Source organism: Pelodiscus sinensis, chromosome 5 (genome assembly GCF_052426305.1).
Source record: "Pelodiscus sinensis isolate ZL-2025 chromosome 5, ASM5242630v1, whole genome shotgun sequence".
Taxonomy (NCBI): domain Eukaryota; kingdom Metazoa; phylum Chordata; order Testudines; family Trionychidae; genus Pelodiscus; species Pelodiscus sinensis.
In genome coordinates this window covers 22,010,214-22,033,776 of record NC_143056.1, presented here as the reverse complement: position 1 = coordinate 22,033,776, position 23,563 = coordinate 22,010,214, and the positions used below count along the sequence as shown (strand labels likewise).

The 23,563-nt window shown below is 40.8% G+C and overlaps 1 protein-coding gene across 7 annotated transcripts in view; it reads left to right on the top strand.

Moving 5' to 3' along the window:
- TECPR2 (tectonin beta-propeller repeat containing 2) overlaps window positions 1-19,527 on the top strand; it is an 88,798-nt gene extending 69,271 nt beyond the window's left edge. For 3 of the 7 annotated variants that reach the window (XM_075926539.2, XM_075926537.2, XM_075926538.2), the window contains exons 18-21: window positions 13,685-13,714; window positions 15,716-15,857; window positions 16,837-16,986; window positions 17,300-19,527. In XM_075926539.2, the coding sequence (XP_075782654.2) occupies window positions 13,685-13,714; window positions 15,716-15,857; window positions 16,837-16,986; window positions 17,300-17,457 (480 nt within the window). In that variant the 3' untranslated portion in view covers window positions 17,458-19,527. Of the gene's footprint in view, window positions 1-13,684; window positions 13,715-15,715; window positions 15,858-16,836; window positions 16,987-17,299 lie in introns of those variants that run through there. The other 4 variants (XM_075926541.2, XM_075926540.2, XR_012903291.2 and 1 more) reach the window with 3 other exon arrangements.
- The last annotated feature ends 4,036 nt before the right edge of the window (window positions 19,528-23,563 follow it).

Sequence of the window (23,563 nt, the reverse complement as noted above, 5' to 3'; positions counted from 1 at the left end):
ACGGATATCTTGCTCTCTGGTACTGTCTTCACTGGCACCTCCTTCACTGGCTCCGATGTATGCTACCAATCAGGATACACATACCCATAGAAGACACTATAGATAAGTCTTCCTCCCTCCTCTTCCTCCCCCCCCCCCCCACTCTCTGGTGCCATACTATATATCTACTTGTGATGCGCCACATCGGCACTGATCATTATCTCCTCCTGCTTCCTCAAGAGGTTCGGTATAATCCCCAGGTCTCTGACATTACCAGCACACTCAACCTTTTATGAAGATGGCAGGAGTATCTTCTCCTTTAGACACTCTTCCCCCACATGGTCTTACTGTGAGTACCACAGATGCAGACACTACCATGATCCTCTGCCCCATTGGGGTACACTATATCGTTACTCACCTATCTACCATAGGCACTGGTCTCTATGCTGTTACTGACCCGTGTCTAGCTGCCATTAGACAACTTCTTCTATCCCAGCTTGTAAACTCCCTGCCACTTCACCTCCTCAGAGCACCTCTCCTCCTCACCAACAACCTGAACTTGAGGAAGGACAACTGTCTGAACCAGAACAACCACCGGACACCTCACCCACAGACCAGTCCTCTTCCTCTCTGGACAAGGCAGTGCTACCTGGGGATACCTCACCTACAGATGACCTGAAACGATTGTTTAAGAGGGTGGCAGCCAGTCAAGATGTTCAATTGTCTGAGGTAAAACAGAAGCAGCGCTGTCTCCTTAAGAACCTCCAACCCTCCCAGTGGGCAAAAATTGCATGGCCCATTGATGAGGTCATTATGGAAGTGGCTGACAAGATATGGCAGACCCCAGCCTCTATCCCACCCACTAACAAATGGGGTGGCAAAAAGTATTTTGTCCCTTCCAAGGGCTTGGACTTTCTTTTTTCCCCACCCACAACCAAACTCCTTGGTAGTTGATGCAGACCAGCAGAGAGCGAGGGTGCCACAGTACAAGAACACCACAGCCCACAAAGAGAGTAAGTGCATTGACCTCTTTGGTAGAAAAGTCTGTTCTTCATTTACCTTGCAACTGCACATTGCAAACGATTTGGCTTTCCTAGCAAACCACTACTTCGATAATTATTCGAAACTTATTGGTGTCATGGAACATTTACCTTATAATAAAAGATCAGTTCTAAAGTCAAGTGTTCAAGAGGGTTATACAGTGGTGCAAACTGCTTTACAAATGGCTCTTGATGTGGTGGATACAGCAGCACGCTCCACTGTAACCTCAGTCGTAATGTGGAGAGCATCCTGATTACAGTCGGCTGCTGTCCCAAAGGACCTACAATCCAAAGTAGAAGGCCTCTCCTTCGACAAACAAGTTGTTTGCGGAAAACACTGATAAGGTCGTACGAACAGGCAAGGACTCTAGAACGACTCTGCGTACACTGGGCATGTGTGCGCTCCCCTATAGTTGAAAATGGTATGCACCATACCAAAAGCACTGAGATACTTACTCAAGCACATACTTGAGATACCAACAAAGGGGATCCGATCAATCCTGGACCAGACAGCGCCCTCAAAGAAAGCACCCACAAAATAACTGTACCGCTGCTCAGCAAAACAATAGACAGCAGGTTTGAGGCCCTGATTGGGGGTATGCTAGACCTCCCCCTCATATGGCTGCACAAGACCAGGTTCCTATCTTCCAACATTGTTTGAAACCATTTTACCGCCACTGTGCCTCAATTACAACCAACTGCTGGGTTCTAGAAATGGTTACATCTGATTATACCATCTCATTTACATCCCTTCCGCCAACCTCCTCACCATCCCCATCCCTTTTCAGGGACCCTTCTTACAAGGACCCTATTGAAGAAAGAGGTGCATCGCCTCCTCTCCATTGGAGTAGTAGAGAGGGTACAGGACGAGTTCAGGGGCAAGGGCTTCTATTCTCACTACTCTCTCACCCAGAAGCATACAGGTGATTGGAGGCCCATTCACGATCTTTGAAGACTCAATTGATACCTTTGCAAACAGTGGTTTAAAATGGTTACCCTGGCATCCATCATCCAAGCTCTGAATGAGGGGGACTGGTTCACAGGTATCTCCGTGAGGATAAGCCATACGCCTACGGAACTGGTGCATCCATAATAAGGTGAAACTGGTGGCATCATACCTACCTGGCATCACCAATGTCACAGCAGATGCGTTGAGCAGACATTTTGTACAATATCACGAGTGTGAGCTACATCACTGGGATCTTCATCCTATATTCTGTCATTGGAGATTTCCCCAAATAGACCTTTTTGCCTCTTGAGAATGCCAAATGCCCTCAGTACAGCTCCTGGGTCGGAGCAGGACCAGGATCACTAGGGGACACCTTTTTCCTAGACTGTAAAGGCATCTACTTTATGCATTTCTTTCAAACCTGCTAATTCCAAGAGTCCTTGAGAAGATTAACAAGGACGGGGTGTAAACAAGGCCGTCAGAGTGCGCCAACAACACAGCCGATGGCCCTCTAGTCCGTTCTCTTGAGTATGCACCCCGAGCTGGATTCGTCGGTCAGCAGAGTAGGGGGGTTCGGGCCAGCCCCCTCTCCGAACCCCGGCCCAGGGCCCTGAAGGCAGGGACCCACGGTCCCTCCCTAGCGGATGGGGGAAGTGCCCCAAAACACACCCGCTCACGGGCTCCACGACCCTGCCCTGGGCCGCTTCCTACTCCACCAGTCCTTAAGGCTCGCCCCTGTCGCGTTATCCGGCCTCACCTCTCCCTTCTCCTTCCTCCCGGCCGCTCCATTCTCCTCCTCCCCCCTCGCAGTGCCGGCCCCAGGTTTAAATCCCCCGCCGGCTCCGCTCCCTCTGTCCGTCACTTCCTCCGCGATGCCCCAGAGCCTCCCTTCCCCCGTGACCTCATCAGCCCGTGCCTCTCTGGCCCCTCCCTCCTGGGCCTTGTCTATTGGCGCCCTTTGCCTCCCAGCGCTCCCCATGCTGGGTCCTGGCGCGTCTGCGCAGCCCGTCGTGCTGTGGCCGTATGTGCTCCCCACCCTCCGGTGTGTCCCCCCGGCGTCCTGAGTGCGGGGCGGGAGCGCCCCGTCACACAGGGCGATAGTAATACTCAGAGCCCCATTCTGGGCCTGTCAAACGTGGTTTCCCTAGTGGATGTCTCCTCATCCACCCTATCACCTCCCTGAACACAGTGATCTATTGATTCAGAAACGGGGCACTCTGGTGCATCCCCAGCCTCCTGTTCTGTGCCTGACAACCTGGTTCCTCATTGGTTCGAGGAATCCAACATGAGATGTTCAGACCATGTGAAGGAGGTCTTGATACTCAGCAGGAAACACACCACACATTCTACTTGCCTAAAGAAATGGTGCACATTTGTCTCATAGTGCACAGGTAGACAACTTGAACCATATTCAGTCCCATCGCACCAAATTTTAGATTACATTCTTTCCTTAAAACAATCTGGGCTAGCTGTAGCCTCTCTGAGTGCAGTTGGCAGTGATCACCGCTTTCCATCACACAATAGGCAGTTTCTCAGTGTTTTCACATCCCACTACAAAGAGATTCATCAAGGGTTTGTGAAATCTTAACCCACCTCATAGGACACCACCACCGATCTGGAACCTAGAAATGGTCCTAGACACTCTCAACACCTGACTAAGGATATATCAGTAGCCTTGGCAGTATTATCAGCAGCTATCAAACGGTGACTCTGAGACCCACCTGCCCTCTATTCTAGAGTACTGCTACAAGTCACCAACAGTGGGGCACCCATGGGGATATCACTCGAAGAAGAAGAAGAGGAAATTACTCACCTTGTGCAATAACAATTCTTCAAGATGTGTGTCCCCGTGGGTGCTCCACTTCCTGCCTTTCCTCCCCGCTTCAGTGTCTCTGTTCTTTAATTTATATCTTTCAGATACTCGGGCAGATATGAGGAACTGGCGGGAGCCGGATCATGCACATGAACACAAGGGTGTGAATGGCACAAGGTGCCTACCATGCATGCGCAGTCCGACCAACTACTCCTAGGGAAAACGCCAATCTGTGGCGCCATCCTGGTCCATGATTAGGGGTCCTGAGAACAAATAGTAAATCTACATACTTTTGTCTGGTCTTCCAACTTGATTTTATTACCAGCACAAAACTTAGAATTCTGACAGCTAAACTGGGTAATGTAATTTTTTGCACATATGTTAAAAATCTGTGACCAGTTCACATTTCATGTTGTATCATAATCAATCCTTAAAACTGCCTAAAGAGAAACATAACCGTTTGCCCCTCTGTTTATAGTAAAGTGGCAAAATTTGCAGATGATACAAATTGCTCAAGATAGATCAAATCTAGAACAGCTTCCCCTCTGTAGCTTTCTCAATCTTCTGAAATAAAAAATTGTCACCAATGTAGTCCAAGAACTTATTGGATAATCTGTCCTCTGCTGTGTTAGTTTCCTGACATATGTCTGGATAGTTGAAGTCCCCCATCACCACCAAATCTTGCACTTTGTATAATTGTTAATTGTTTAAAAAAAGCCTCATCCACCTCTTCTGCCTGGGCAGGTGGTCTGTGATAGACCCCTACCATGACATCACCTTTGTTTTTTACCCTTTTAACCTAACCCAGAGACACTCAACAAGTCTGTCTATGTCCTTCTCCACCTCAGTCCAAGTATATATATTCTTAATAAATTAAGGCAACGCCTCCTCCCTTTTTCCCCCACCTATCCTTCCTGAGCAAACTGTACCCTTCTGTTCCAGTATTCCAATAGTGTGTCATTCCCACCAAGTCTCTCTGATACCAAAGTATTTACAGTGGGGCACAAAAACACATTAATCTCAAAAGCAAATTTTTCATTTGCAATATGAATAAATTATTTTGCATCACTGTCCCAGAGATGTCCCGTGGAGGCAATACATTCTAGTAACTCGTCTCTGACTAATATATAGACTGGTCTGGAGGAGCTGGTGCCTGTTGTCCTAAACCAGATGGGACTTATTAAAGTGATGAAGAGGAAAGGATTTTCCTAGAGAACTGCCTTTTAGTCAGGAAGCAGGGTTAGGAAAACAATGACTTGACAAAGCTTCACATGAGTGTTTTAGTGTATGTTACAGATAAATGAAACTGGACAAATACAGCATATTAGTGCTTATTCAGCTGATTTTAGAAAATATTATTTCAAATAAGTGCTTTGTTTTGTAGAAACTATCTTTATAGTTGAAGCATTTTAATTTGCAGGCAATCATTCGTATTCACGTGCACACACATATACAATCACACTTTTAGCACTCGTAATAAAAACTATTTAAAGTCTTTGTTTCAGACTGATTCCACTGCCAATGAGACACAATTTTCCTTTTCCTAGATTTCAAGAAAGCGAGTGTTAAGAATTCTAGGCTTCTAGTCTTTTTTGTTTTAAGATACTGCTACTATCCTATGGTTCAGGAAGTATATGTGCAGCTTGTTGTGTGTTTGACTACTGTTATCGGTACCAAAAATGTTTTTACCACACCCTAAAGACTCTGGAACTAGATTTCTGCACTGTATGATGTTGGTCTTCTGTGTGTTCCTTTTAAAAACATCTTAAATTGGTATTTTCACTTTCTTCTTTTTAGGACCTGAACATCTGCATTTCCTGATTTCTTTGTGGTTGGTCTTCACCTTAAGCTATCTACCTTTTACATTTCTCTGTTAAACAATGAAAATAAGCTAATTGGTTTCACTTTTTTGTTTGTGGTCTCTTAATGCTTGTGGCAGACACTCCAGAGAAATGCTTGCTAATTTGTTTCCAGTGAAAATTAATTAGTCTTGGAAACTTTTTGTTGTTGTTGTTGTAGTTGATATTAAGTTCAGTAAAAACCTCAGTTTTCAAAGCTTGTATTTCAGGCCAGAAGTGATCTGGTGCTGTATACAAAAAAGGTGTTGATAATCATCAGTGTTAGAAATATTAGCTGTATGCAAAGTGAGATTCAAAGCACTACAGAGATATAAAGCATTTGTTCCTAATCTGGGAGTCTAAGATACCAAAAATTTGGGGGAATATTTTGTGCTTTTAAAAAAATATCTAGCTTTGCTGTGTCTGTATAAATGACTTCTTACGGTTACTTGTATTTAATTTGGGAAGAGTGAAATGCTGCAGTATTGACTTGTAAAATTAGCAAGGTTCAGTTTGCCATCTCCATCTACTGAGAGTAGCATTTACAGCACAAACATCTTAAGAGTCCTCAAATAACATGAATTAATACTTTTTAAATCCTGCTTTGATAATGACCATTATCAGACAGCATAGAACAGAGCTGAAGAGTGCTTGCTTCTCTGAGAAATCTCCTTCTTTCTTTTTTTTTTTTTTTAATTGTATCCTTTGGTATATATGGTTGTGACTATTTTCTTCCACTATTTGATCTGAGGAAGTGGGTCTGGCCCACGAAAGCTCATCATCTAATAAACCATCTTGGTAGTCTTTAAAGTGCTACATTGTCCTGCATTTTGCTTCTTTCTTCAATGAGGCATCTTGTACTTTCCATAACTATGGAGGTGATCTTATTGGGGTCTGAAGTTTAAATGCTGAGGACTGAGGTCCATATATGAAGTAGTCTGTGTATTACAATGTTCCTATTTTCAAGTGCAGTTATTGTAAATGTAGGTGGAAATCTGGTATTTGAGCATGCAGAGAGATTCTTAGGTATTTAATACCCAATTGTGCATGCATCTGTAGTAACTGTACCACTGTAGTTCTGCATGCAAAATTTGCATGTGTACGCATGCCAAAGTACTAATTTTTGGAAAATGGATCCTTCATAGTGAAGTGCAAAAGCTAAATAAAACTACTTCATATCCAAATAATACTTCTTTTGCTACCATATATCTGCATTTAATATTGTTACTTCGCTAGAGCTTTAAAGAGACCTAGAAGTGGAGGGATTCAAATAGAATACCTGCAAAATGTTTTAAAACTCTCTCAAACATTTTTAGTAAGTTTTTTGTAAAATATTGATCAATACAAAATACATAATGAGATGTGGTGGAATGAGAACTCAGTAATTAGTCCAGTAGTATGGATGTGTGTTTTGGGGCAGTTTTTAAGAGCACCTAAGTTGGTCTTAATGACATTTTGTAAGGAAAGAGTTTGAGAAATATATTGTACTGAATAATCTTCAGAAAAGAACTTCTGGATTAGTTGAGCAGAAAGACTGCAGTTTTTGTTTTGGGGGTTCTTTAAATAAACTTCATAGCAGAATTGGGGGGGCAGGGAATGAAAAGACATGGGGCATGGGTGGGCATGGATTGTAGAGCAAACAGTAGTCTTCCTGGCGGGAGCCCTGTGGTTTTGCTCGTTTTTCAAATTAGCCATGTGCTTCTTTGGGGCTTTCCACAAGAAAATACATTTTTAAGTGGTATGCAGTGTTCCCTGTAAGCTGAGTGCCACCCAGGAGAGATTCAGGTGCCATCCAGCTGATTGGCAAAGTGCCCACATCTGACCACAGCCAGCAGCATGTGTTTGGTGGTGCCCATCTGCATATGTCTTGGTGAGCATAACAAAATTTATTCCACACAGATGGAAAATCTTAGAGGGACACATTGGTGGTATGTGTGTCAGTGTTGCAAATAAAGGCTGTCAAATCTTAGAAATGATTGGAGTAAGGGTGGGTGTTGGAGAGTCCATCCCACACTCACCATCTGGTAGTGGCTTCTGTAGTGCTTCTAGTTCTTTCTTGAACCCTGTTAAAGTTCTGGTCTTTACAACCTTCTCTGGCAAGGAGTTCCATGGTTTGACTGTGCACTGCATGAAGAAGAACTTCCTTTTGTTTGTTTTAAACTTGCTACCTAATTTCTTCTAGTGACCCATCGTTCTTTGGTTCTTAATTATAAACTGGGGCATGACCATCTTGTGTATGGTTAATTGGGTTTGGGCTGACTACACCCTTTTTTTTTTGTCTCTTATGTTACACCTTAAAATATTTGAGAGGAAAAATGTTTTGGAGCTTGATGTTTGAAATAGGTATAGGAGAGGTCAAGAAGATTGTCCCATCCTCCTTCCAAGATGTTTAATGTAATATGGAGTTCTTAAAGCGTAAATTCTAAAGCATTTCTGAGTCAGAAGTGTGGGATGGAAGGAAGATTCATACTGTTGTCAGACTGGCTACATGTATTATGACATTTGTGGTTCTTTATACAAAATATTTGAGACCAAATAATGCAACTTAGCCAAATGCATTGTTTAAAGCTAAAACAATATAGTATGAAAAGGAGATATACATTAGGGATGTAAAAACGACCTAAAACAGTTAACTGGTTGAATGTTTTGTTTAACTGGTTAACCATATGGGTGGGGGAGCTACTCTGGCCATCTGTGTCCACAGTGGCTGTGGGCGGGGTGTAGCTGGCCAGGCTGGTTAACCAGTTAACCTCTGACGTCCCTAATATACATACCGTCCTTCCACGAAGCAATTCTTATCTCTCTGCATCTTCACCTTACAAAGATGGTGTATTCAAAGATACTCCCCCAAAGTCACTTGTTCTTCAAGTGCTTGCTCATGTCCATTCCACAGTAAGTGGGAGGACACTTATTATTGACATACTCACTAGCAGACTTCTAGGTAATAGAACCTAGAACAGTACTTGGACTTCTGGGTAACAGAAATGGCCCCAAAAGACCAATTTACTGGTAATGCTCTATTTTGTAGGACATCTGTGTCTGATTTAAACTCTACAAAAAGATGAGAACTTTCTTCTGCTTTGACCATTGATAGGAAAAAGGAATCAATCAATTTAAGTCTTTTTCTTGACACAGGCTTTGAATTTTCAGGCTTCTTTGTCTAATTCTACAGGTGCTTTTTGCTTAAACTACTAAGCTTGTGACAAACATTTCTGTTTTATCTATTTTAGTTATTGTCATTCTTTGACGTCTTTTCACAGCTGATGTTTGGAAGGTTACATATTTCAATTTTAACTTATTTATATTTATAAAATGCTTGATCGGCACTGATTTTTTTCAAGCACTTAGATGTTAGCAGAACAGAAACTTGCTTTCAAAAAATGATTTTGTTGACCGAGAACACAATATTCATGATTTATGAATGCACTGGTTTCCTTGTTGAAAACCATGCAGTCTGTTTTAGTCAATGTCTGAGGTGATTGTGAAGACCTCAGACTCAATAGATGAAGACATTCTGATGGTGTGGTTAAGGCAGTAGATTAGGAGTCAGGAGAATCTGGCTTTTGGTCCTCATAGCTCAAAAATAGACTTCCTTTGCATCTTGAGAAATAGATTAAATTCTCTCTGACTCAGTAGCCCCCATCAGTAAAATGAAGGCAATACTCCCCTACCTGACAGAAGTAACAAGGCTAAATTCATTAGTGTTTGTGAAGGACTTAGTCTACAGTAATGAGCACCCCTATAAAAGCCTGTAAGGTTTTGGTATGTCAGCTCTTGGTCAGGAATATTGGGAGACTTGTATGCTACTCTTTAAAAGTACCAAACCATTCTATAGTTACAAATATGACCTCTTTTACAATCAGTAAGTGTGTATAAATCCCATTAATGGAAACTGAGTAAACGTTAGGGAGAATTGTCTCTGATAAATAGATTTAGTGTAAAATTGCAACGTTTTTGCTCTTTGCAATTTATACTGATTTATATACCTCCAGTAACATTTTTTTCTTAGTAGTAATAGGAAAAGAACACCATCCAGTCTTGTACCACTGTCTAGTTACCATTCTTATCTGGGATCCCAGAAATCCATTTACCATAGAAAAATGTGAAATTTGCATTTTTACAGAGAATCTTTAGTTTTTAGATATTGTGAAAAAAAATATAAACCTATTGTGGCAGGGTCAGTCCTGCTCCTGGGCTCCTGGCCCCTGTTCAGCCCACTGTCCCACAGTTTAGGAGCCACAGTACAAGAGACACTTGCCTTGTTTTGGCATTTGGCCCTCTGTTCCACAGCAAAACAATGGAGCAATGGGGCTAATGCCCCGGGTTAGTCCGGGCTGAGTGGGCAGTCCTCCTCTGGCTGCTTGGGAAAAGGGAGTCCTCAAACACTCCCTGCCCACACCCCTCACTTCCCCCTGCTGCTTTTAGCGGGGTTGATGCTGTTCTGCTTTGCTCCTCTGGTCTCCTTATCAGTTGTTTGTCTTTGTCTTTCTCCACCTCCACACTCCAAACTCCTTCTTAACTCTCCCTCCCTTCGCCCCCAGGGAGGATTTTTAAAGAGGTCTCGTGGCAGCCTGAATTCACTGCACGTGGTCTCAGGGGCGGATATAGGGTGGGGCGGCCGTCCCGGGCCCCGCGCTTCAGAAAGCCCCGCGCATGTGCTGTGGCACCGCTGTGCATGCGCATGGCGTCACTGCGCATGCGCCGTGGCAAAGGGGGGGCCCCCACGGAATTATGCTGCCCGGGGCCCCGCAAAACGGTCATCTGCCCCTGCCTGGTCCTTAATTGATTTGCAGCTGCCCTGTCTCAGCTGCCCCTAATTAGCTAGGACTGTTGCTGTTCCTTTTGTAAGAGCTGCCTCTCTCCCCTGCTACCAATATTGCCTAATTGACAATCTATAAAACCAGGGAGCAGAGGTTGGCTGGGGGAGGGGCCTGCAACTGTAGGGCCTATTTCCGTTCTTGTATCCACTCACGTATCCATACAGAGTTCCAGTGGGAGGTGTCTGCTGGCTCACTCGAGAGCTTCGAGGAGCAGTGGGTGCTGTCCGGGGTTCTTTTCTCAGTATCCCCATCTGGTTCCCTCGCTTTAGCCCTTTGAGCCTTACACCCATCCCCATTTTCTCATTATTTGTCCCACGTAAACAGTTGGTTTTCTGGGCTCTGTGGACCCTCCCCATAGGCTGGGGGGAGATGTTAGCCCGCCGACCTCCCAGACACCAAATAGTCCCCTTCTACTAACCCTTTTAGCCTGCTCTGCTACACTATACAGTAGAACTTCAATTATCTGATCTTATTGCAGCTGGAGCTAGATTGAATAATCAGAAATTTGGGTTATCAGAAATGGCAAGGCTTGGGAGGTTGGCTTAAAAATGATAAATATATCAATAAAACACTAGAAAAGAATGGAGGCAGAAAAAGATTGATTAACAATAGAAAGAGAAACACAATATTGGAAAAGGTGAACAGTTGGAAGAGAAGGGGAGGGAAAGAAATGAAGAAAGGGGTTTTTTCCTTCCCTATCCCCCAATTAATTTAATTAAATTTAATTAAATTAATTTTCCTCCCATACTCACAAAGTTATAGGGTATTATTTGTATTTCAATACTACCTACTGTTTGCAAAAAAGATTAGGATCCCATTGTGCAGTACACTACACAAACATGAGTCTATGTCAAAGAGCTTATACCCTAAAGAGATAGAACAGGCAAAAGGATGCACCATAAAGTCAGTGGTGATTGATAAGTATCATGTTAGTGATGTGATTTTTATGTTTTTGTCAGATTTTTTTTGTTGCACTGAAAAACCGTGGAAATCTTAATAAGATATGCTAGAAAGTTTACATCTTCATTATAGTTGCATAAATGATTCTCTTAAAGTCCATGGTAAGGAATTAGTCAGGAGTTGAGTGGTGTAATTAACTTTGTGGAAAGCCCAGTTATATAACATATATTTGAAGTCTGTAATAGGAGGTACGAAAGATTAAAATCATATGAGAGGAGATGCACATCTCTCCTAATGCATACTTAAGCACTCAGATATCCACCAGAGATGAAGTAGATAAAATGAGCTGTTAGGGTTCGATTTAGATTACTAATAAGCTGTTGAATAATCCAGATTCACTCAGCATTATTTTTAGTCAAACCTAGAACAGCATAACATGAAAAGAAACCATATTTTACTCTCTTCAGGAAGCAATTTTCAGTGTAATACTACACATTGTAGGGCTGCTTCAAAAGTAGGAGTTCAAATCTAATTGTATTTATACAGGAGTTGTTTACTGTTAATGAAACATTAGCCAAGACTTAGGCACTCATTCTTCTTGCCAGTTTCTTATCTTGTTTTGAACATAGATTTCCAAAACCCAGCAAAACTGGAGATACACTGAATTGCCATAGGTTGGTACAGAGGCATGTTGGTCAAGCATCAACAAAATAATCTGTCTTCTTTCTTAGAACACTCTGCAGATTACACTTATCATATCTGACAAGCTTCAACACAATATACATTTTCCCTGAGAGATTCTACAGGTGCACAGACCAGAGGTTGAGTTCCATTACTAGTATATTGACATGATAGCAAGACTACCTGGGAGAATGGCTCACAGTTGAGCATAAGTATAAAGTATACAAAACCATCAAGATAGTCCTGTCTAAAACAGATGACTGGATAAGAGGGTGTGTTTATTTTCTTCTCTGCATAGAATAAAGAGCATTTAAAAGCATATACGGCATGTACATGTGAAAAATGTCATGGTATGTGCTGAGGGAGGGCCAAGAATGCTTATACCTTTCAGGGATGGACTTAGTTTAACCTGTTCTTAAAAATCTCTAGTGATCGGGATTCCACAACCTTCCAAGGAACCATATTCCAGATCTTATATTCCCTTTATGGTTAGTGTTTTCCTATTATCTGACGTTTCTAAGTCACCCTTGCTTCAGATAAAGCCCATTACTACTTATCTGTCCTTAGTGGGTATTAAGAACAATTGATCTTTATAACAACAATCTTGAAATATCCCCCTCAGTCATCTTTTCTCAAAACTAAATATGCCAAGTATTTTAATCTTTTTTTATAAGTCAATTTTCTAAACCTTTTATCATTTTTGTTGCTCTTCTCTGGACTTTCTCAGATTTGTCCACATCTTTCTTAAGCCATGGTGCCAAGAACTGGACACAGTATTCTACCTGAAACCTCACCGGTGCTGAGTAGAGTGGAACAATTCTCTGTCTCGTACATCTTATACTCTGTTCTCCAGAATATTAGGCTTTTTTTTGCAACTATCATGTTTACTCGTATTTAATTTACCAGTTATAACCCCCAGATTATTTTCAGTGTCCTGCCAGTTATTCCCCATTAGATGGTTGTACATTTGATTTTTTTCAAAATAACTGCCTGCTGTGTAGACGCAGACTAAGTTATTTCGAATTAACGCTAGTTAGATATTGCTGTATAGGTGTACCCTTCTTTGTTAAGATTATTTTGAATTCTAAAACAAAAGACAGGACTATGCAGCACTTTAAAGACTAACAAGATGGTTTATTAGATGATGAGCTTTCGTGGTACAGACCCACTTCCTCAGATCAAATTGTGGAACTGAGGAAGTGGGTCTGGCCCACGAAAGCTCATCATCTAATAAACCATCTTGTTAGTCTTTAAACTGCTGCATAGTCCTGTCTTTTGTTTCAGCAAGATCAGACTAACACGGCTACATCTCTATTTGAATTCTACACTGACATCCAAAATACTTACAGCTGCTGTCATTCACAAATTTTATAAACACACTGTCTCCACTCTATTATCCAAGTCATTAATGAAAATATTGACTAGTATTGGATCCAGGAGAGACCCCTGCAGAATCTCAAATAATACATCTTTCCATTTTGACAGAGAACCATTGATATATACTCTGTGTGTGGTTTTTCAACCCGTTGTGCACCCACTTCATGTTAATATAACCTCAATCATATTTGCCTCATTTAATGATGAGGATGTCACATAGGACAGTGACAAAAGGTTTACTAAAATCAAGTTATATCTCATGTACATTTTCTTCCCCCATTCATTAGATCAGTAACCCTGCCAAAGAAGGAAATAAGGTTGGTGTATGATTTGTTCTTGATAAATCCTTGTTGGCTATTACTTATTGCCCTGTTAGACTCTAGGTGCTTATTCATTGATTGTAAGTATGTGGTAGTAAATACTTCATTTTCTTGTAAAATGTTGACTTTTTGAAGCTGTATCTGTCATGTTCAGTGAAGCGCTCCTAAAGCTCATATAAAGGGAAGCATGTTTTTACTCATACGCAATTTTTAAGTGATATTAGCATTTGCTAAGTTTCCTGATTCTTACCTTGCTACAAAACATCCTCTGGCATGAGATGCAACGAACACTTGGTTTTGAAGAGCAGATAAGTTTTAGGGATGTAGTAGTCAGCTAACGGATAAGCCTAGGCTTTTTGGTAAATCTAGTCAACTATTCAAATTTCTAACCCCTCTTGCTGCCTATGTATTAGGGGCAGCTAGGGTGGGGAAGCAGGAGCCAGTTCCCCTGAATACTGGCTCTCCATGCTGCAACCTCTGTCCACGGTGAGCCTGCTGCCGTGAAGCAGCCTCCATCCGTGGCGGTGCCATGCTGGCTGCAGACAGAGGCTGCTTCGTGGTTGCAGCCCCTATCCCCGGGGGATCCCAGTCCCCTGCAGACAGGGGCTGCTTCCTCCGCCTTCCCTCCTCCCCCCCCCCAGCAGTCTCTGTCCACGGGGAGCAAGGACACCCCACCCAATGGACAGGTGTTGCTGCCTCTGTATCAGAGGCAACAGCGCAGGGTGGCAAGCAGCTGAACTGCAAGGGGAGTAGGTTTTTTAACTGGCTCTCCTTGCAGACTGGCTCTCTAGATAGAGAGGCAGCAGCACCAGGTGGCAGGGAGTTCCCTGGGAATGGGGCCGGATTGCACTGGCTGCCGACCCGGCCCTGGGGACTATAGAATAATCAACTAACCGCTGAGAATTCATGCAATTAGTTGACTGTTGAATTAACTGATAGCTAACTTCCCTAATAAGTTACCCTTTGCTCACTTAAAGCTCCCCAGAGTTCCTAGGAGTCCTCACCGAGTAAGAACTTGATGCCTGGGAATAGAGTGAGAGGACTGTTTCGCTGGGCTCACAGTAAACTAGGATTTTAGCTCTTCTAGTGAAAATGTGGATGATCCAGAGCTAAGATAAATCTGCATCTATGTCTGCAAGCGAGCAGTGTGATTCCTCTGCTTATGTATGCATACTTATGCTATCTCAAGTATAAATAGCCATGTACCCATGGTAGCATTGTAGTGATAGCAGATGCCAAGTACAGACTGCCTGAAGCTGGTGAATTTATACTTGGCATGGCTTCTTCCTGCCCTATACTGCTATTTATACTTGTTCTACCTCAATGAAAGTTAGTGTGAGTATGTACTGAATCACACGCCTCGCTCACGCTGTAGACCTAACTAGACTGCCTCAGTAATGGGGAGGGTGGGAGTGGTGGAGGCAAGTCACCCAGTGGTCTCAAGTGAGAGATGGTTGGACTTTTTAAAATATCCAATATGTTTGTTTTTTGTCAATACAGGTTGAAATTTAAGTGTGCTGGCTGAATTTGAGAAGGCAGTAAGAAAATAATGAGCAGCCTGCACAGGAAGGCTTCTGCTAAATTTACAAATAATTTTTAATTTCGCTGTATCCCAATTGCAGTGCTGACTGTTCATATGAACATTGGAACAATGAAGTTTAGGTTTTCAATTACTGAATTTTTATGTTGCAAATTAAAATATGCATTTCTAAAATTGATAAAATAGTTTGCTTTTGGAAGCAAAGTAGCATCAATTTATGTAGGCTCAGATTTTTTCCCCAACATTAAGATGTTAAGATAGGCAAAACATTACATTTTATGGTAATTATGCAGTGTGGTCTGTGTTTGGAAAACTTCCAAGGTTTGTGAGTTTGGCTTTTTTGGTCTCAAGTCATTGACATGTTTTACTGCTCCTGTAGCAGACACCTGGAAGAGAGTAAATTGTCTTGTTTTAAATGTTGCACTGGCTGATACTTTAAGTACTGTTTTTGTTTCTAGCCAGTGGGATTAAACTTGGTCAGTGTTCATTCAAGTCCAAATGATCAGATGCTATGGGCAATTGATAGCAAATGGAATGTCCACGTACGAATAGGAATTACAGAAGAAATGCCGGTAGGCACAGACTGGGAGCATGTACCAGGTAAAAATAACGATAGTATGCTTATGAGCTTCCTTCCACACATTCAGGTCCTGTTTAATTCCACACTTTAATTCTGTTTGTGTTTGTTAGTGACCTCTTCTGTTGCCAAACTTGCTACATTGTTGTGATTAACAAGATTGATTTGGTTACCTGATAATCTTAATGATTTGAGTACGTGTGTCCTAAATATGGTCTCACTTTCGCTAAACATTGTAAGTGCCCCTTGATGAGGGATTTCAGCTTCTGGAAGTGTTTTCATTTGAACAGGCAGCATTGCACCTTTTCCAACTTGCTGCAGTGAGTGGTGCTGGTAATGCACTCTTTTTTCTGGATTGATAATAAAGCAATATTTAGCAAGGTGCCTGAGACTGCTGTGTGGCTAGAAGTTCTATCTTTGAATGTGATACAAAATTACGGTCCTGCCCGCAGTGATTATTATAAACTTAATCTCCTTTTTCAAGTCTGCTTCTATGAATCCCCTTATCCTGGACAAATTCCATCTGCCTGCCAAAACCTTAGTTAAATGCAGTATTTTCCTGACCGCCTATCCTAAATGGCTGAGTAGTGCTGACTGCATTTTGGTTATGGAGGGGAGTCCGATTTTGTGCAGGGAAAGCAGAAAATTATATACATCCACACAGTTAGTCTTCACAATGCCTTGAGCACAGTTTGGCTAAAGAGAGTTAAATAAATTCAAGATTATTCTCATTTCCATCATACTGAGATCATTGTCCTGTCCATTTTAACTTGAGACCAAATTCTGCTCACACTTGAGTAACCATCTTAAAGTGAAAGGAATAGTCAAGGAAGAAATGTGGAAAATTTGACAGCCTTTTATGCTAGAAAATTCTCCCATGGGATATATACAGAATTACATAAAATACCTTACTCTCACTTGATTCACTTCTTAAATTGCATGTAACATAATCTTATATAAGAAAGCATTTAGTTATTTCCTTCATTGTGTGTTTCTGTTTAGGGTTGCAGGCATGTCATCTGGCTATAAGTACAAGAACTGTTTGGGCCCGCTGTCCAAATGGAGATGTAGCCCGTCGGTATGGCATTACTGACAAGAACCCAGCAGGAGACTACTGGAAGAAAATTCCAGGCAGTGTGTCTTGTTTAACAGGCAAGTCAGTTCTGCATGATGATTTGAAAACTTCACTGACCGATCTTATGATAGCTGCTATGTATTCTGCCTGATGATGCTCAGATCAATTACTAATAAAGATAAATATGCTAAATGCTGCTATTTCCTTATCTGACCATGACACTTTCATTAATTTAGGTTCTTATAATTCCCTTCTCCCTTTCCTCTTCCCCCCAAAAAACCTTCCCTGGATTCAGTTAGAAAAATCCTAATGAAATATAAGTTGCATTTTGAGTGTTTGCAACTGTAACATACTGCTTTAATTAAAATCTGGATAATTTTTTCTTGGCAGTGACACCTCTAGATGAACTGTGGGCGATTGGTTCTTCAGGATATCTTCTTCAGCGTCTCACAAAGACATTCAGTCACTCTCATAGCTTGCAAAAAAATAGTGACACTTCTGTTTTGCTTCACCCTGATGATTTTGAAGATGAATGGGAAGTGATATGAAGGCACTCAAGCACATGAAGCAGTGGAATAACGAGAGAGTAATGCTCAGATTTCCTGTAGCATGCATAGAGAATGTTGGTGTTTAAAGCCAATTATATTTCAGATGCAATATTAGCACTTTTTTACTAAAAAACTGACCTGTCAAATAACCCTCAAATTGTGTATTCACATTTGTTCCAGTATATCTTGGGAGACAGTTAAGTGTGGCACACAGAAATTGTTAAATTGTATTATCCTAGCAGCTCATTTGGAAATATGACTGTAAGTTAAGCAATGAAAGTAAATATTTTACAACAGCATGCACACTAATATATATGTACTTCTTTTGAGAGAGATTTCTGTTGCATTAAATATTTCTCCACAGCCGAAACTTTAAATGTTTCTCAATTTCTTTTTGTACTCAAAACTCCACATAGAGAGATGTCATCAGTCATACAAATTTAAAATGATTCCAATATGGATTTAAAACATATTGTACAGCACTAATGTCAAAATGAGCATTGTTTGGACCATTTTTTTGTTCAAAAATTCCAATGCTTCACTAATTGTCCTTCTCTGGGCACTTGGGTTCAGTACCTGGTTTCATTCACAGATGAGAAGTTTGAAATTATCCTAACTCAAGTGGACATTTGTCCACCCCACGTAATATCAGGAAACTTTGCTTCATGAGGCCCAGAACTAGAATAGCAGCAAAGTGGTAGGTCAGGTTTCTGGTAGGTTGGCAGGATTGTGAGAGGCAGCTTTCTTGGTATTTGCTGCACTGTATTTGTGCCTGTAGCCAGTGCTTTATGGCAAGTTTTTTTTTTTTTTTTTTTAAGTACCAGTTTAAAAATATGGCAATTAATAGAGCTATATGTAGTTCTGTCTCCCATAAAATGTGATATTGTGGGGAGGTGCTTAACAATATTGCAATTTTTAGCTACATTAGCTAAATTCTGAAGTGTCTTAACAAATGTTGCAGCAGAGGTGTTTAATGAGCTGGGCAATGTGCTGAATAAATTTAATCAGTGCTGTTTATTTTTCTTTATATTCTAAATGTTCTCTAAAGGATACCTCATTTTTACGCACTAGAATTGTAAAAGAAAAGAACTTGAGTTCACTGAAGGAAGTGGAAGAATTTTTTTCTTTGTGTACATTTTAAACTCATACATCATCAGAATGTTTAAACAACTGCTAACCAATGCTGTAAATGAGCCAGCTTCAGAAGGAGACGAGGAGAAAAAGTGGAAAGAAAATTCAGTATTGAGAACCTGGGAGTCAATGCATAAAAACGAGACATGTTTCTGTTTAACCTCTGCTATCTTTCAAAGTAGTTCTTGCACATTCTGTGCTTGGTTGGAATAGACGCAATTTAAGGTTTGAATGTAAATCTGATTTAAAAAAAGAACTAATTTGGTTCACTTTTTTTAAAATAGAGCATGTGCGCTATTTGTCTTGGTTCTCAGTCTGATTTTTAAATCTCGGATGATCTGAGTGTGTGTCATGTTTTGATTCCCTTTGATGGCTGATATATTTTGAATTCTATCTCATCTGTATATGGGGACTGCCATGGAATTTCTTTTTTAGTCTGTCTGGCACTGGCACTGTAATGGATGCAGCTTTTGAAGTTACCCAGTTTGATTTACACAAGCATGGCAGGGTTTTTTGAGAACCTCATGGCAAATGAAAATTTAGTTTAAAAAAGTATCTTTTGGCAGCTCCCAAGTCATCCAGTTCAGAGAAGGGACAAGACATTTTCTCCACTCCTTTGAAGGAACAGATGTCAGATACAATGGTGTTATTTAATACTGATACTTTTTATTACACTTTTTAAAAGTCATCTTGGTAATGGCTCATGCTTGCTAGTTGTTTGTATACTGCATAATACTGTACTTTGTTCATTAATATTAATTGGTGTTAAAAGCCTTTCTAAATTGATGGGATGTTATTGTGTAATTTGCTTAATCCTGAGCCCAGGTAATAATTTGAAACACTTAACCTCCTTACTTTTCTTTATTTCAGAGCTCTTGATTTTGTTTTATTTTTTTGTTGTGCTTTGAGACAAGTGCAATAAACTAGACTTTTTCCAAACTATAATATTCAGAGCCTCAATTATTATGACTGATAAATAGAAAAGGGAGTTTGTTCATCCTGGGAATGCTTCTTGATGCTGGAGAAACATACTTATGAAACGTTACCTGGCAATGGGCCACACATTATGATTCGGGGCTGGGTACATTAAAGAACACAATTTCTATTTTCAAAGCATCATGTGCATGCATCAAAGCACACTGAGCACTATACAACATAAGACGGTCCCCGTGTAAGAAATATTATTACCTTATTGTTAACAGCTCAACTCCAACTTCAACCTAGGGCTCATATGGCTGTCAACACAGCAGCGTTATTTTGGATTAACTACTTTATTCCAAAATAACATAGTCCGCATCTACACAGCAAGCAGTTATTTTGACAATGTCAAAATAATGTTTGACTCGAGGACTTCTTATTCCAACTCCTGTAACTCTCATTTTATGAGTAAGGGAAGTGGGAGGAAGAGTGCTCTAACTCTGACTTCCTGCTGTGTAGACAGCACCAAAAGCCGAAATAAGCTATTTTAACTTAAGCTACGCAATTGACGTAGCTCAAGTTGTGCAGCTTATTTCAGCATTAGCCTTGCAGTGTAGACGTGCCCTGTGTGTTAGTCCTTAGTCATAGTCATGGAGTTTTAAGGTCAGAAAGGATTACTAGATCATCTGTCTGACCTCCAGTACATCACAGGACAGCACCGGCACAATGAACCCAAAAACCAAAATGTGTCAGCCCACAGAAGACTATTATGTGCTACAGGGAGACATGAGGATGGAGAGAAGTGTACTTTCAAACCCCATAAATCATGGTACTCGTTATGGCACAGAGGTTGATTCACACAGGATGTCATAGCAAGGATTAATAAATTACTATCAGAGCCAGAGCTTCTGATTCCTAGGTTCTAACCACAAGACTATCCTGGCCCTCTTGTCGCATGCTAGTATCTTCGGTGAGAATCAGTATAGCTTTTGTCCTGAAAACTCAGCTTCTGCTGAATTTTGCAGCAAAATTGTATCTCTTGATTCTCACCTCATTCCATTGCTATGATACAGGAGTAATTGTTATGTCACAGTTTGCTCTGGTTCTTGGCACCCGAGCTGTAACGTAGATTACCCTTCTTGGCAGATGAAAATAGTTCTGTTTTTATATTTATTACACTGAGAACTGAACAGGAGAAAATAGATTGCATTAAGGAGAAACATTGTTGGAAGCAGACTGTTAACTGTCAAAAGCTTTGAGGCAAATTGTATAATAGATGAATTATGTACGTATGTTTTTGTACAAATTCTCTTTTTGCTAAGGAAATAAGTCAAACTTTTAATTAGATGTTTATTTTTCATTTTCTAAAAATTATTTATGCAAATATTAAAAGCTGCAGCTCCCCTTTAGCCCTTTTTTTTGTTCTTGTAAATTGTGTCAAGGGTGTAAACACTTGCAATTGCCAACAAACCTCCACTCTTATGGAACTCCTCTCACTCGCACCTGGCCAACCTCATCACACTCCCTCTCTTTGCACCAGGCCCAACAGGAAGAAGAATCCTGAAGGCTAGAAGACTGGAGGAAAATTGCTGTATTCTCACTTTTTTTTAAATCTTCTGATCACAGCCATGGCCACAAAACATTTTAAAATCTGACTTGCTCCTATTTATGCTAGCTGCTCGGTCATGGCTCACTAATTTTGTTATTTAACCAATGCATTTTCCCAAAGTAGATGTTTCCAAATATGTCCCAGGCTCTTTAGGCTATAACCAGCCACTTAAATCATCCTGAAACCAATAAGCTGCCCATGCATACACTGAAGTTCAAGAGTATTTTTCTTCCAGTGTGAAGCACTGCTGAAAAGGTGGGCCACTACAGATCGCCCCTTCTTGAGTTTCTGGATTGATTTAAGGAGCACACCATTAAAAAATGCTTTATACAAATCCACCTCTGAGTTACAGGCCTTCAATTTTTCGTTTTTCTGTTTTCTCCACTAGCATCTCTACTAGTTTCAAAAGGTAACTAAATGTGGAATAGTCTTCAAACCGGCGTGTTTTAGTGGGGTCTTACAGCAGACACTTCTTGGCACTATGCTATTTAAAGGTTTTATTAATGACTGGGAGAAGAAAAATCATTATTGATCAAGTTTGCAAGCATCAAACTGTGCAAGTGGCATAATAAAGAGGACAAGTCACTGACACAGAGAGATCTGAGCTGCTTGGTAATCAGCACAAGCAAACTATGCATTTTAGTAATAGAGATGTAGCTGTATTAGTCTGGTCTGGCTGAAACAAAAGACAGGACTATGCAGCACTTTAAAGACTAACAAGATGGTTTATTAGGTGATGAGCTTTTGTGGGCCAGGTCCACTTCCTCAGATCAAAGTGTGGAAATGGGTCTGGCCCACGAAAGCTCATCACCTAATAAACCATCTTGTTAGTCTTTGAAGTGCTGCATAGTCCTGTCTTTTGTTTCATGCATTTTAGTATGGCTGAATTTGAATGTGTACCGTTAGGAACAAAGAATGCAGGCCACGTTTGTGGGAAAGGGTACTCTATCCTGGGAACCAGTGACTCTGAAGATGAGTTGGATGGTGGTGTGGATGCTCAACTCAAAAATGAGCACCCAGTGTCACTGACCAAAGGGCCTGGCATTTACTTAAGAGCAGGGAGATTATTATGACTCCATATTTGACACTAGGTGTGACATCTGCTAGAATACTGCATCCAGTTCTGGTATGCACAGTTCAAGGAGGATCAGCTGAGAAATTGGAGCTGATTCAGAAAAGAGCAGTAATGATTAAAGGGCTTGAAAATCTGATTAATAGCCAGTTGCAGAGTGGTGATAATAGGGTTACCATTGGTACAGTTTACCAGGGGCCGTGATGCATTCTCCATCACTTAAATTTCTAAATCAAGATGGGATGCCTGTATATAGGAGAGGATCTAGTTCAGCACCAAGTCATCAGCTCAGTGCAGGAACTGCTGCATGAAATTCTATGGTTTGTGTTAGATAGGAGGTCAATTAATCATGGTCCCTTCTGGCTGTAAGGGCTATTAAGAGATCTGCAACAAACCTTGCATCAGCCATATTCTATTCTGTGCTAGTTAAGAAGTGGGGCCTGCAGGAGAAATAAAGATCACATTTTTCCCAGAGACACTGTCTCAATTCTACCTTGTAATATAAGGACTTTTTCTTTAAATTTTACATACGGCCTTCAAACACCATTTTCTGTTCTTAGTCTGTTTCCTTGCTATCATCTATTGATTTTTGTTGTGTAGTTTTTTCACTAGATATAGGGAATTATATGTAAGAAACCTTATGCAAGATTTCCATGTTGCATATACTTTAAAAGTAATAGAGATGTAGCCTTGTTAGTCTGGTCTTGTTGGAAACAAAAGACAGGACTATGCAGCACTTTAAAGACTAACAGGATGGTTTATTAGGTGATGAGCTTTCGTGGGCCAGAGGAAATGGGTCTGGCCCATGAAAGATCATCATCTAATAAACTATCCTGTTAGTCTTTAAAGTGCTGCATAGTCCTGTCTTTTGTTTCATACTTAAAAAGCAAAGCTACTTTCTAGTGAAATATCTAAGATGGTGGTCTGTGGTTTCTAAATGTCAAGTCTGCTTCTGCATCTTGTTTGACTAAAACAGAAATTGCAATTTGTGCACTTGTTTGTATGAAATCTCCCTTTCAGAGAACATGCCCCTAAGTTTGTGCATCACTTACATGTCAACTTCATACCCACAATTATTAAATAGTTTTAACTTTGCTGCAAACAGCTGCATGACCTATACATAGAAATAAACCAGCAAAGACCGGTCAATAAATGTTTCACTTATTATAGTTTGCTTGCATTGAAAGTCTAATTCTCTTGGGTTTATGGAAAGCATGATAAATTGTCAGGGCAACACTTTACAATAAGAGGATAAGTGGTGTTAATTCATTTTGTAATTATAATACTAAAATGCAAATCTCAACAGATATGATTAAGCATGTCACAAGTACAGGTGTAGGAGATCTATTGCACTTTAACACTAATTAACTGAATGA